Here is a 13,996-nt window from a genome sequence, read left to right on the forward strand (position 1 = left end):
TTCACTCAAGGATGTTTCTAGCCAAATTAGATCAAAGCAGATCTAGAATTCATCACCATTTGATTATCTTTAAAACCTAGTTGTGATGTCATCTATTGTTGTTTCTATACCTTAACTACCTGATTATCGGACCATTACCTGTAACTGTCCTATATGTTACCTTTTACTGTCTTATGTGACTAATATATCTCCGGGTATAATCCCATAATTATGTTTGCACAGTACACACAACCTGCTGGAATATTATTCCATAAGTTTTTAATTCAAATTACGAAAAAATCACATACAAAGCATATGAAGAGAATTTTATCCTCAGTCAACTGATGCGGAATTAAACGCATCCGTAGAATTTCTGTATATATCCCAGAAGGAGTTTTTCCACCATATGAATTCAAGATTAAATAACACTTGTCTACAGCATTAAATTCAATTTCCGCGTTCTAAAACCTTGTTGTTTTTTTGGTACACCACTTTTGATTATAAATTTCCAAATCTTTAACACTGTAGTTTTACACTTATTTTGATATTGTTTCAGCAAAATTTCAAAGTTTCACCAACAACCCATTGGCTTGATGAATGAAATTGCATATGGTATGAAGATACAAGTGTGCATAATGATTTAGTATTTCCCGTATTAATCCAAGTTTGCCCCAAGAGAGAGAGGTCGAATTTTTTTAAATCCTCCGAATTCAATGAAGGTTCTGGAGGCCACGATCGACTATTTTGAACTGGCCTGGAAATCACTGTTATATGCGACCATTTTAGCAAGGCGCTTTCAAACAAACGCATAAATTGCAAGTCTAGTTTCATATGTCATTTCTTTACCACATCAGACATTGTAAAGAAATGTCCTTTTAGTAATAAACGTCACTAAAACCACCTTATAATATCGCTTAAATTGAGAAAGTAATATCCCTCCATCACTGTTGGTGGACAAGGTGAAAGTGAATTTACAGATACATGTAGTCAATGTCCAACCCAAAATCATACTTTATGCATTTCATTTATGAATGCTATTCATCACATATAACACAGGCAAAGGTAATTCTATGTTGCCAGTGTCTATATTGGATTTATCATGGTTGAATGCACATTGGTAGAGTTGCCTGAAAACAACTTGAATTGCACTCACAAAACAATGACATAATAATCGATACATACCCAGAAGGGAGCGCTCTCAGTAATATGCAAAGACGGAATAGGCAGTTTAAGGGCTATTGTACGACACTATCGCCATTTTGGAAGTTATTAAACGTTATTTATCAAACGACTGTTAGCTGCACGGAATGATCTATATTTTCCTCAATTCGTTAAAAATAAATACATAAACATTGAAACTTTACTTTTATGAAAAAAATATCTTTGTAACAACAAAAATATAACTTTTGTCAATGTTAAGAATTTGTTTGAAATTCATCATAATAATGCATTTTTGTAAACAAGTTAAATTAGCGGACTACATTTCACTATAACCCACAAAAGCTAGCTGATTTTACATTATAAATCAAAAATATTTTGTTTATTCCTTTCTTGATTAAGACCAATCTGTAGGCCTACCTACTTAGTATATAATATGAAACAGATTTTTGTAACTTCTCAGCTTCAACAAGGATTTATAAGTGAGAAGGATTCGTGACTGTCTCTTCACATTACTAAACACCACACGAGACGCCTATGAACCGGGAATAAAAACAGTTTTTCTCAAAAAATACTTGTCTTATCGAGTCAAACGAAACACCAATGTAAAGTTTATTAAATTTCACAACGTTTATAACTTGTTTTAAGGACGGATAATTTAGAGAATATGTCTTAAATTTTCGTTAAAAAAATATGACAGCTCATGAAACGATGGCCCGCTTCAGAAAGTAAGACGGTAACCCTCGCACCCGCAAGCTACATCAAAGGCTGCGCCGGCGGATATCAAAGGAAAATCAGTCGTCGCTCAATGTCACGGTCAGTGCACAAACACAAAAGCTCCTGCCTTGTACTCCCCCAAAACTTATGACTTATCCTTCTCATATACGTCCTTGGCTTCAACAATGGTTCCACTTAAACAGGTTGGGCACAACCCTGCACATGGGTAACAGTTACCCATTTGAGTAACAGTTACCTGTTTGAGTAACCAATAAGTTACCCAAATGAGGAATTTTATGCAAGAAAAATGCATGAAGCTGTTTTAAACTTTTTTATCAACAAGAGCTGTTGGAGAACAGCAAAGCTCGCCTATTCAGAAGAAGTTGATGTTAAAGTATTTACTATTCAAACATGGAAATATGACAAATTAACAGACTCAAAAAAAATCTAAAGGGCCCAAAATTGGTTGTATTATCACGTTCAGCATCCATACACATTAGGAAAATAAAATCATAAACATTTATGATGACTTATGCTTAAACAATTGACAAAATAGAAACTTGCTCAAAAACTTAAACATGGAAACATGACAAATTAACAGACTCAAAAAAAACCTAGTAAAGGGCCCCAAATTGGTTGTATTATCACGTTCAGCATCCATACACATTAGGAAAATAAAATCATAAACATTTATGATGAGTTAAGCTTAAACAATTGACGAAACAGAAACTTGCTCAAAAACTTTAACGTGAAATGGGACGCCAACGCTGACGCCGGGGTGACAACATTAGCTCCCCCTATTCTTCGAATAGGCGAGTTAAAAAAGGGCATAATAAATTTGACATGGCACCATTACTAACTTATTAATCAAAATGGTACAAACTTCATTGTCCCAATTTTGGTAAAAGTCACAAACTAAACCACCTCCATTGCTTACCATGGAGCTAAAAATAGAACACAGGTAAAACTCATTCAACCATGGCATTTGCACTTAATTCCCTGATGGCTATACACAGTAGTCAATGGAGAGCACCTAAATTGTCATTTTACAACAAAGTTAGACAACAGAATTTGATATTTCAACCACAGAAACATAGAGACTTAGATCAGTTGTAGGACATTCTAAAAATTATGACGCCCTTTTTGATAATGATTTTTAAAACAATATTATGTGTTTTCTTTTCATAGCATTACTCATTTGGGTAACTTATTGATTACTGCAAACATGTAACTGTTACTCAAATGGGTAACTTTTACCCGTGTGCAGGGTTGTGCCCAACCTGTTAAATTACAACATTAAATGTTATTATATTTGTCTTAGGCTACCATTTTGAGAAAATAGTCATATCTTCAACCAAGTTTTATATCATGATTATTATTTACTGTAAATACACGACTAAATATTCTAATCGGGGGTAGATCTAATCCGTACAGTAGCCAAAGTAGCCTAACGTCGGTTGAGAATAATGACCGAAATGGAGGTAGGACCTGGGCCTTAACAATCGGCGATCAATGTCATCGGACGTGGCTATATTTTAATGAGCATTTAAAATTACTTAAAATATTGATTTTAAACTCACCTTTGCTTTCTGCGAGAGGTACAAAAAGTACTGCGACAATAATAACTACATTTATGGCCCCCATAGTGTCCAGAGCCGAGTGGAAGTTTGTTTGGTCTTGTTGTCTGGTATTTCAAGCGTGCAAATGACAAAGATCGATATCGGTGAGTTGTAATTTCTGAAACATGTTTTCTCCGGAACGTCACTCAAATAGGTGAATACATTGTAGATAGGATATTGCAGTACTGTACTAGTACATGTCATCAAAATTATGAATAATATTAAGATTTAGAAGAATGGTATTTCCGATGGTAGTCAAACATTTGGCTTTTTATTGGAGTTATTAGGCTTTTTATTTTGCCTAGGACAAAAAAATATTATTATTAATAATTACCGACCGACCCTAACTTATAACCTCCGACCCTATTTTTTCCCACTTTTCTACAATTTTTTTTAAAGTTCGGGATTTCGATCTCAGACTCCTGTTCCGGTCATCATTTTAGTACGGTAATGAAACTACCACACCCGAATCGAGAAAGGAGTCACGGATTTTGATTGGTCTTGACAGTTCAGAGAAAACGATGTTAATAATTACGTTTGAAAAGTATTTCACTATAAACTAATGGAAAGTATTTCATGGTAAACAGGAGACTCACTAGAAAAAAGCAAAATTTAATGCGAAAGCAATACAGTATGGAAGTACACAAGATCGAAATGAACAACGCATGGTCGCATGCTGATTGAGATCTACATGTATACTGAGCAATAAAATAAAAAATAATAAAAAAAAATGCGAGAGAGAAAAAGTAATAACAAGAATTAACGCATCTCACTTGATGTTGGAACTGAGGAAGATCACAAAGAAATCCCCTCCCTCTCCCAAAGAAATAACTGCATACACCACAGGGACCTGGCACGAAAATTTTTAACCAATAGTATACATATATATATTATAGTATCGATACTATAATATATATATGTATACTATTGGTTAAAAATTTTCGTGCCAGGTCCCTGTGGCATACACAAAATAACAAGTTGGACAGTTTTATTCGCATTGCGAGAGGATTGGTCAAGATATGGAACGATCTCCCACAGAACAACCGCAAAAGCACTACACACTAGAATTAAAATCGGATAAATCATATATTCGGAACCACCGTCTATCATCGGTACACCGAAAATAGCTACACTCGAAGCGACAGCTCAAAAATACAGCATGAGAGGGGATGATTCAGTCATTGTTTTTAATTATACAACACAATTATGCAGACTGTATCCTGGTCACGTCGTTTCAGAAAACATTCGAATTAGATTAAATGTAAAACTTGTGGAATTTTAATGCGTCTTTATTGAATTATCTGTGAAGATATATGGTGTGTACCTGCTAAAAAGTTAGATTACTCACACATTTTCGTTTCTTTTGAAATGATTATATGGTTTTAACCCAAATCACCTTTCTTAAATAAAGGGATATACATATATATTCACAATACAAAATGTTGGTAACCTGGGTTTCTTGAATGGTTTGTAGATATTAGTTTTATAAGGAGACACCAGTGTACGGAGTATAGCTCGCGAGGTGTACGGAGAATAGCTAAAATTCTGATTATGGTGTACGGAGTATAGCGTAATAGTATCAATGATTTAATTTATATTTACCTCGTTCAATTGATTATTTCGGTTTGTTTGCTTCACATTGACGATCCTGTTTACACATGTGTCCGATAAAACAACAAAATCGGTCAGTAAATATAGAAAAGCAGTCAAAACTGCTAATACTTCACCCATAATAGAAAATGAATTTAAAACAGTGTTTGAGTTCTAGATTATCATTTGAATACATCTTTTTTAATTAGTATGAACTGTGGTATGCAGAAGTGAAACGATTAAATTTGGTATAACGTATTTACTTGATCGATCTTGTAATTCCCCAGTATATGTATGTGTTACAGTTGATTTATTCTCTGATAATGATAGTACAGTGTAATTATAATTTTCTGATTAAAAGCGGTGTGAAGGAACCAGTCATGTGATGGTGTACATGTTGTTCTGACGATAGTCTTGCGTTTCCACTGTTTTACTTTTAACTTTATCAGGAACGTTTGTCGTTTTAACACAATCCGAACAAGCAAATATCCTTCATTCTCTTTGCTGTCGGCAGAAGGACCATCGAGTTGTACGCTAAGTTTCCTTAGCTAACTATTTTTAAGTGTATTTGTGAATAAATATAAAGTTTAAACATTATACCATGGTCTGATATGACTAGTTTTTCCAAATTAACATGTTTTAATATGTTTTTTGAAAGCATGAAAATAAGGTATTTTACCTGGTTTGTCCAAAACCTGACATTCAAAACCGACAGTGCATTTTTTTTATTGGTGTATAAGTTAACATAATTTGATTATCCTACTATATTTTCATTCGACTTTCAGTTTCTCGTTTGATCTATGTTAAACGAGATGGGCAATATCAGGCTATAAACTCCATTCTGGCCAAGCGTATTAATATTTAACGTTTCCGCCGCGTCACTGACAATGTAATGCAATGTATTCTTACGTCTATATATAACGGTCAAATAATTTAAAAAGTACAGTCAAACCTCGATGTATCGAAGTTCAAGGGACCGACAGAAAGACTTCGAAACATCGGACTTCGAATTATTCATGGTTTGAATTAAACCGAGGAGTCCCTATAGATTTTGTTAAATATTTCTGTAGACCAAAACCTTCGTGAATATATTTTAAACAAGACTACGTGTACTAGGTACAATGATGCATGAGGCACTTAGAGGATAATTCTATCTGTTCACTGCAGTCTTGTTGGAATATATCATACATTCTACGTTTGATGATATCAATATCTTTGTCAATTATTTTATCACTATGCCAAATATAACCTAACCCCATTCTGTATAATTCATCTTTGACACTATATCCGACCAATCACTCCCCTTCTCAAGCATTTCTTGATAGATAGCATTTAAAATACAGTTATTTGAAGTCTTTAATTTAATCCAATATTTAAAAATTCTTACTTTTCTCACAATAGCCATCGATAATCTGCCTAATTCTTGATATACCATACAATTTGCTGTACTTTTCTTAACTCCTAATAATCGTTTGCAAAAACTCAAGTGCAATTTTTCTATACTTGGTGCTTTGTGAAACCCCCATACTTCACTACTGTAAAGTAACATGCCTGACCACGTTCATGTTAATTCGTTATAATTAAATGACAGACGGTTCTATATATATTATGTTTCAAGCCTTAGTCGTGTAGCGCATATCCATCGAAATACATCGCTATCTATACAGGCGTCACAGTATCATCAACAGCGTGCTCGAATGTCAGTTTCCTTATTATAAAAAGTAACACTCGCCATCTACGTCACATCCAGACCACGTGACCTGCTAGACAGTCGTTACTATATTTACACATTGTGAGAAACCATTGTGTTCGTGTTATTATCGTATTTTGACAACAACCGGGAAACTTAGAGGAGTCATCTGTACAAGGAAATGAAGTGCTATTCTTGAATATAGCGTGTGTTACACTGTATTCCGGCAAACTGGCTTGTATTTACAGTTATTGTCGAACGATGTTGGCCATATCGGGGCTCGACTCCTGCCCGGCTGCTTCAGCTGCAACTGCGCGTAATAATGTTGAGGCATATAGAGGAGACGATCATGAACCCAGAAACATGGCGACTCTTGTCACGAATTTAGAAAGCGTCAACACAGAATCTTCATCTGACGCGGATATTATAGAGATAGACGATATACACCTAGAATCCAGTCCGCGATCCACCCTTCCGTATTCCAACGGGATTATAAAGAACGAAACCGGGGCAAGTTCAAACAGTGGTAATCAACCATGTTCGTCCCCAGTCACAAATATATCCAAACCCTTTTCTGGACCAAGATTTCGTCTAATTAACGAGGGAGACATTCAAATATGTCGGTTAAACCATACCAGAACGATTGTGAGCAAAATAATGAATTCGCGTTATTTACGGAGGTGGGAAAGTCATCGTATTGTGCTTGGGAAAACAGAAATCCATTCCGCAACGGTAAGACTACATTTTAATTAATGTTAAGTAATATTTACATGTTGATTAATTATTTTTTTTTCTCTTGCTATGTACTTATCGTTGTATGTTAAACATTGTAGTTCTACTTGTCAAAGTGAAACTACACAGAAAGGTCAAGTGTACTAATGATACAGGTCTTTCAGGCCTCTTACACACCAAATAGCATGCAATGTGGGATCAAGATAGAAAAAAACAAACTATCTAGTCTTTGATTTTTGTCATCATTTCTATTTAGTGTTGTGTCTCCTTTTCAATGAACAATATTAAACCCTCACAATTAAGTTGTACATTGTACAAAAACTTTAAGCACAATGTTCAATCTTAGCAGTCATAGACACCAATTTGATACTAATTAACTTATAAAAGTGTTATATTACCACCGAATTATTTTAGAAAGAATTCATTTGTGTTGAGAGTAGATCTTTGGAAAACAATCAACAAAATGATATCTACACATGCACCCTACTGTGAGAGAGAACTATATCTTAAACAATAAAGTTATCGTATTATTTTGTCTATATTTCCATTGATATTTTAAGTCAAAAGAGAGATGGGTATTCTGATGTATTTTATGACAATTCATAAATGTAACAGACAAGACATAACAAGTACAGCTGTTTTACAAGTAAATAGTGAATAACGTTACAAACCAGCTAGAGTAAAGTAATAAATACTCCTTTCCTAATGAAGAATTTATTGTTTAGTCATAACATGTTTGCATGATCACATGTATCTTTCTACCAAAAAGTAACCATCATTTCCAATTTGTAAGTAATGAGAAACATGTAGAAGCAGCTGTGATATGACTTCATCAACCATTTTTAGGTATAAATGAAAGATAGAATATTTTAGTAGTCTAGCTGTCTTTAATAGTTACTACTTATTAACGTGAAAATGTTAAAATTTGGTATCAAATTATTTTAACTTAATAATGTTCGATGATTCATTTGAATTAAATGTAATGATGTGTTTGTCAGACAAAAAAAGGAAGAATTAAATTATTATTTTCCAATTAGAGCACACCATTTCACACATTTGATTGTAGCTCCATTAAATGTGGAACTAGAAAAGAAATGATACTGGTAAATAATATATTTATATTTGAGTTATGCTTAAAAAGTATTCTTTAAAGGATTTTGAAATTACATTTTGACAAGGATATTTGTCCTTGTTGAGTTGATATTTAATATGGCATTTCACATTAGCACTACCTCAATGGAAAAAAAACACAAAAAAACCTGACAACACCATTTTAATCATAATAGAACTTTAAATTTGGGTTTAGTTGAAGTGTTGTTTATGTGATATTATTTCATAGATATAAAATGAAAATTATGATGTATAGAAAAAATGTATTATACATTGTACCATTATATAGCTAGCTAGTGATGGGCAATGGGTTTGAAATCATAATCAATTATTTATAGGTTTGTAACCTGAATCTTAAACCCATCGACCAATTTTATAAAAATAAATAATTAAATTTCTCGTAAGTGATATATTGGAAATCAAAATTTGCTGTTAATTGTTATACTTTTCAGTGTTATTTTCTTCAGTATGGAATATTCACACAAAAATTTTAAGTCTTTATCAATTATAGATATACTCACGCAAGGACGTATATGAGAAGGATAAGTCACATTGGGTTTTGGGGGAGTACAACGTAGGAGCTTTTGTGTTTGTGCACTGACCGTGACGTTGGGCGACGACCGTTTTCCTTTGATATCTGCCGGCGCAGCCTTTGATGTAGCCTGCGGGTGCGAGGGCTACCGTCTTACTTTCTGAAGCGGGGCCGTCATTTCATGAGCTGTCGTACTTTTTAACGAAAATTTAAGACATATTTTCTAAATTTTCCGTCCTTAAAGCAAGTAATAAACGTTGTAAAATTTAATAAACTTTACATTGGTGTTTCGTTTGACTTGATAAGACAAGTATTTGTTGAGAAAAACGGTTTTTATTCCCGGTTCATAGGCGTCTCGTGTGGTGTTTAGTAGTGTTAAGAGACAGTCACGAATCCTTCTCACTTATAAATCCTTGACTCACGTAATATTTTAGTTTCTGTAGAGAATAGAAAGTAGATATAACAACAACCAAAGAAAGATTGAAAAGATACTGTAAGTTATGCATGTATATCAAAGTTTAGTCTAGTTCATACTTTTACAGTATTTGTACCAATGTGATTAGCGATTTTCGATTCCGGATTTTCATTATCGACAATCAGAATCGGAAAAGACATATCAACTGATTTTCGATTATGATCGATAATCAGCCCACCACTAGATATATATAGCTTGAATATTTTGTGAAGAAAGTAATTTCAGATGTTTATTTACTAACTACTATATCATATATAATAGTGGTTTTTATTGCCAGATTGCAAAAATTAAATAGTACAAAGTTTAAGTATAAATGAAAAAAACTGCTCCAGATATAACTGGCTAATATAATTGTTTAAATGACATTATAAATGTAATGTGAGATAAATGGAATATGGAAATCCTATGAGAGAATGTTATTAAATGTATCTCATATTTTTTGTCTATTATGCTTGGTCGTAAGACAAAAATCAATTCTTTTCAATCTGTCCACAAAGTGTAATAAAAATAAAACAAACATGTTCTAAGTTGTATGTCATGATATTGCTCCAAATGTCAATCCAAACCTTATTGTAGATCTGATACCATGATGTCTTCCAGTCTAAATACCTTGATTTGAGTCAGAAACCCTTAAAGGTCCACTACCTCTCCTCAACGGCTTTTGATTTGTAAAATGGTAATGTAAAACGAGGTTGAAAATGCAGTCACTTAACGTGAATTAAATTAAACATTACATCTTTGATAAATAGATGATAAATCCCACAGTTCCAATAAAAGGTAACTAATTATGTATTACGAAACAGTTGAATATTATAATGCTACCTATACCTGTAGTATTATGATTCTTTGGGCATGTTTTAGTGCTCCTCTACTTCTTCCAACTGTTTATTCATGCACCTCTGAAATTCTTTAATGAACTGTTCCAGCTTTAGTAGAGTTCAAATGTGTCTTTATAACTATACATGGGTGAAGGAGTCGATAAGGCCTCGGCTCCAATTATATATACAGCCCATGTAGTGAGTTTACTGAACGGAAAATTCAAATCTATATAGAAAAGGCAACTTGATAGAACTTTTGCATATTGATCAATCAAATAGTCCTCAACAAATAGTGCTAGCTTTTAAATTGCCTTAATTCACAGAGATCAAAACCATTCTAGCTAAATTAAAATGTATTGTTAAATGCACAACACAACACAAGTTCATTAAAAAAGATGAAAAATATGCAATTGTATTGTAATTAAATGGTTGTAATTAAATGGTTCAATATCTAATTAACATTAATTGAACCTGTTTGATGTCATCACAGAGAACTGATCATCATGGTATGAACAATACAGTCTTAAGATAGAGCTGATATTTCAGCAGGGGTCTACATATAAAATTTCTCTGCATATATGCTATATGTAAGTACTGTAAAGAAAAATCTACCCAACCTGAATGTGATACAAGTGGTAGGAGATGTAAAATCTACCCAACCTGAATGTGACACAAGAGGTAGGAGATGTAAAATCTACCCAACCTGAATGTGACACAAGAGGTAGGAGATGTAAAATCTACCCAACCTGAATGTGACACAAGTGGTAGGAGATGTAAAATCTACCCAACCTGAATGTGACACAAGAGGTAGGAGATGTAAGATCAACCCAACCTGAATGTGACACAAGTGGTAGGAGATGTAAAATCTACCCAACCTGAATGTGACACAAGAGGTAGGAGATGTAAAATCTACCCAACCTGAATGTGACACAAGAGGTAGGAGATGTAAAATCTACCCAACCTGAATGTGACACAAGAGGTAGGAGATGTAAAATCTACCCAACCTGAATGTGACACAAGTGGTAGGAGATGTAAAATCTACCCAACCTGAATGTGACACAAGAGGTAGGAGATGTAAGATCAACCCAACCTGAATGTGACACAAGTGGTAGGAGATGTAAAATCTACCCAACCTGAATGTGACACAAGAGGTAGGAGATGTAAGATCAACCCAACCTGAATGTGACACAAGTGGTAGGAGATGTAAAATCTACCCAACCTGAATGTGACACAAGAGGTAGGAGATGTAAGATCAACCCAACCTGAATGTGATACAAGTGGTAGGAGATGTAAAATCTACCCAACCTGAATGTGACACAAGAGGTAGGAGATGTAAGATCAACCCAAACTGAATGTGATACAAGTGGTAGGAGATGTAAAATCTACCCAACCTGAATGTGACACAAGAGGTAGGAGATGTAAAATCTACCCAACCTGAATGTGACACAAGAGGTAGGAGATGTAAAATCTACCCAACCTGAATGTGACACAAGAGGTAGGAGATGTAAAATCTACCCAACCTGAATGTGACACAAGAGGTAGGAGATGTAAAATCTACCCAACCTGAATGTGACACTAGAGGTAGGAGATGTAAGATCAACCCAACCTGAATGTGATACAAGTGGTAGGAGATGTAAAATCTACCCAACCTGAATGTGACACTAGAGGTAGGAGATGTAAGATCAACCCAACCTGAATGTGATACAAGTGGTAGGAGATGTAAGATCAACCCAAACTGAATGTGATACAAGAGGTAGGAGATGTAAAATCTACCCAACCTGAATGTGACACTAGAGGTAGGAGATGTAAAATCTACCCAACCTGAATGTGATACAAGTGGTAGGAGATGTAAAATCTACCCAACCTGAATGTGACACAAGTGGTAGGAAATGTAAAATCTACCCAACCTGAATGTGATACAAGTGGTAGGAGATGTAAAATCTACCCAAACTGAATGTGATACAAGTGGTAGGAGATGTAAAATCTACCCAACCTGAATGTGACACAAGTGGTAGGAGATGTAAAATCAACCCAACCTGAATGTGACACTAGAGGTAGGAGATGTCAAATCTACCCAACCTGAATGTGATACAAGTGGTAGGAGATGTAAAATCTACCCAACCTGAATGTGATACAAGTGGTAGGAGATGTAAAATCTACCCAACCTGAATGTGATACAAGTGGTAGGAGATGTAAAATCTACCCAACCTGAATGTGACACAAGAGGTAGGAGATGTAAAATCTACCCAACCTGAATGTGACACAAGTGGTAGGAGATGTAAAATCTACCCAACCTGAATGTGATACAAGTGGTAGGAGATGTAAAATCTACCCAACCTGAATGTGATACAAGTGGTAGGAGATGTAAAATCTACCCAACCTGAATGTGACACAAGTGGTAGGAGATGTAAAATCTACCCAACCTGAATGTGATACAAGAGGTAGGAGATGTAAAATCTACCCAACCTGAATGTGACACAAGTGGTAGGAGATGTAAAATCTACCCAACCTGAATGTGATACAAGAGGTAGGAGATGTAAAATCTACCCAACCTGAATGTGACACAAGAGGTAGGAGATGTAAAATCTACCCAACCTGAATGTGATACAAGTGGTAGGAGATGTAAAATCTACCCAACCTGAATGTGACACAAGAGGTAGGAGATGTAAAATCTACCCAACCTGAATGTGATACAAGTGGTAGGAGATGTAAAATCTACCCAACCTGAATGTGACACAAGAGGTAGGAGATGTAAAATCTACCCAACCTGAATGTGATACAAGAGGTAGGAGATGTAAAATCTACCCAACCTGAATGTGACACTAGTGGTAGGAGATGTAAGATCAACCCAACCTGAATGTGATACAAGTGGTAGGAGATGTAAGATCAACCCAAACTGAATGTGATACAAGAGGTAGGAGATGTAAAATCTACCCAACCTGAATGTGATACAAGAGGTAGGAGATGTAAGATCAACCCAAACTGAATGTGATACAAGAGGTAGGAGATGTAAAATCTACCCAACCTGAATGTGACACTAGAGGTAGGAGATGTAAGATCAACCCAAACTGAATGTGATACAAGAGGTAGGAGATGTAAAATCTACCCAACCTGAATGTGACACTAGAGGTAGGAGATGTAAGATCAACCAAAACTGAATGTGATACAAGAGGTAGGAGATGTAAAATCTACCCAACCTGAATGTGACACAAGAGGTAAGAGATGTAAAATCTACCCAACCTGAATGTGACACAAGAGGTAGGAGATGTAAAATCTACCCAACCTGAATGTGACACAAGAGGTAGGAGATGTAAGATCAACCCAACCTGAATGTGATACAAGTGGTAGGAGATGTAAGATCAACCCAACCTGAATGTGATACAAGTGGTAGGAGATGTAAGATCAACCCAAACTGAATGTGATACAAGAGGTAGGAGATGTAAAATCTACCCAACCTGAATGTGACACAAGAGGTAGGAGATGTAAAATCTACCCAACCTGAATGTGACACAAGAGGTATTAGACGCAAAATCTACCTAACCTTAATTAATGTGACACAATAGGTACGAGATTTTA

General features: G+C 35.0%; 2 protein-coding genes across 2 annotated transcripts in view; one reads left to right on the top strand and one right to left on the bottom strand.

The window, feature by feature from the left end:
* LOC138316056 (uncharacterized) overlaps positions 1-3,590 on the bottom strand; it is a 29,007-nt gene extending 25,417 nt beyond the window's left edge. The window contains exon 1 of the mRNA XM_069257535.1: positions 3,435-3,590. Within this exon, the coding sequence (XP_069113636.1) occupies positions 3,435-3,498 (64 nt within the window). The 5' untranslated portion in view covers positions 3,499-3,590. The remainder of the gene's footprint in view (positions 1-3,434) is intronic.
* A 3,231-nt stretch (positions 3,591-6,821) lies between these two features.
* LOC138316057 (C-Maf-inducing protein-like) overlaps positions 6,822-13,996 on the top strand; it is a 176,970-nt gene continuing 169,795 nt past the window's right edge. Inside the window, exon 1 of the mRNA XM_069257536.1 lies at positions 6,822-7,485. Coding sequence (XP_069113637.1) covers positions 7,015-7,485 — 471 coding nt within the window. The 5' untranslated portion in view covers positions 6,822-7,014. The remainder of the gene's footprint in view (positions 7,486-13,996) is intronic.

Source organism: Argopecten irradians, chromosome 2, assembly GCF_041381155.1.
Source record: "Argopecten irradians isolate NY chromosome 2, Ai_NY, whole genome shotgun sequence".
In the NCBI taxonomy this organism is placed as follows: domain Eukaryota; kingdom Metazoa; phylum Mollusca; class Bivalvia; order Pectinida; family Pectinidae; genus Argopecten; species Argopecten irradians.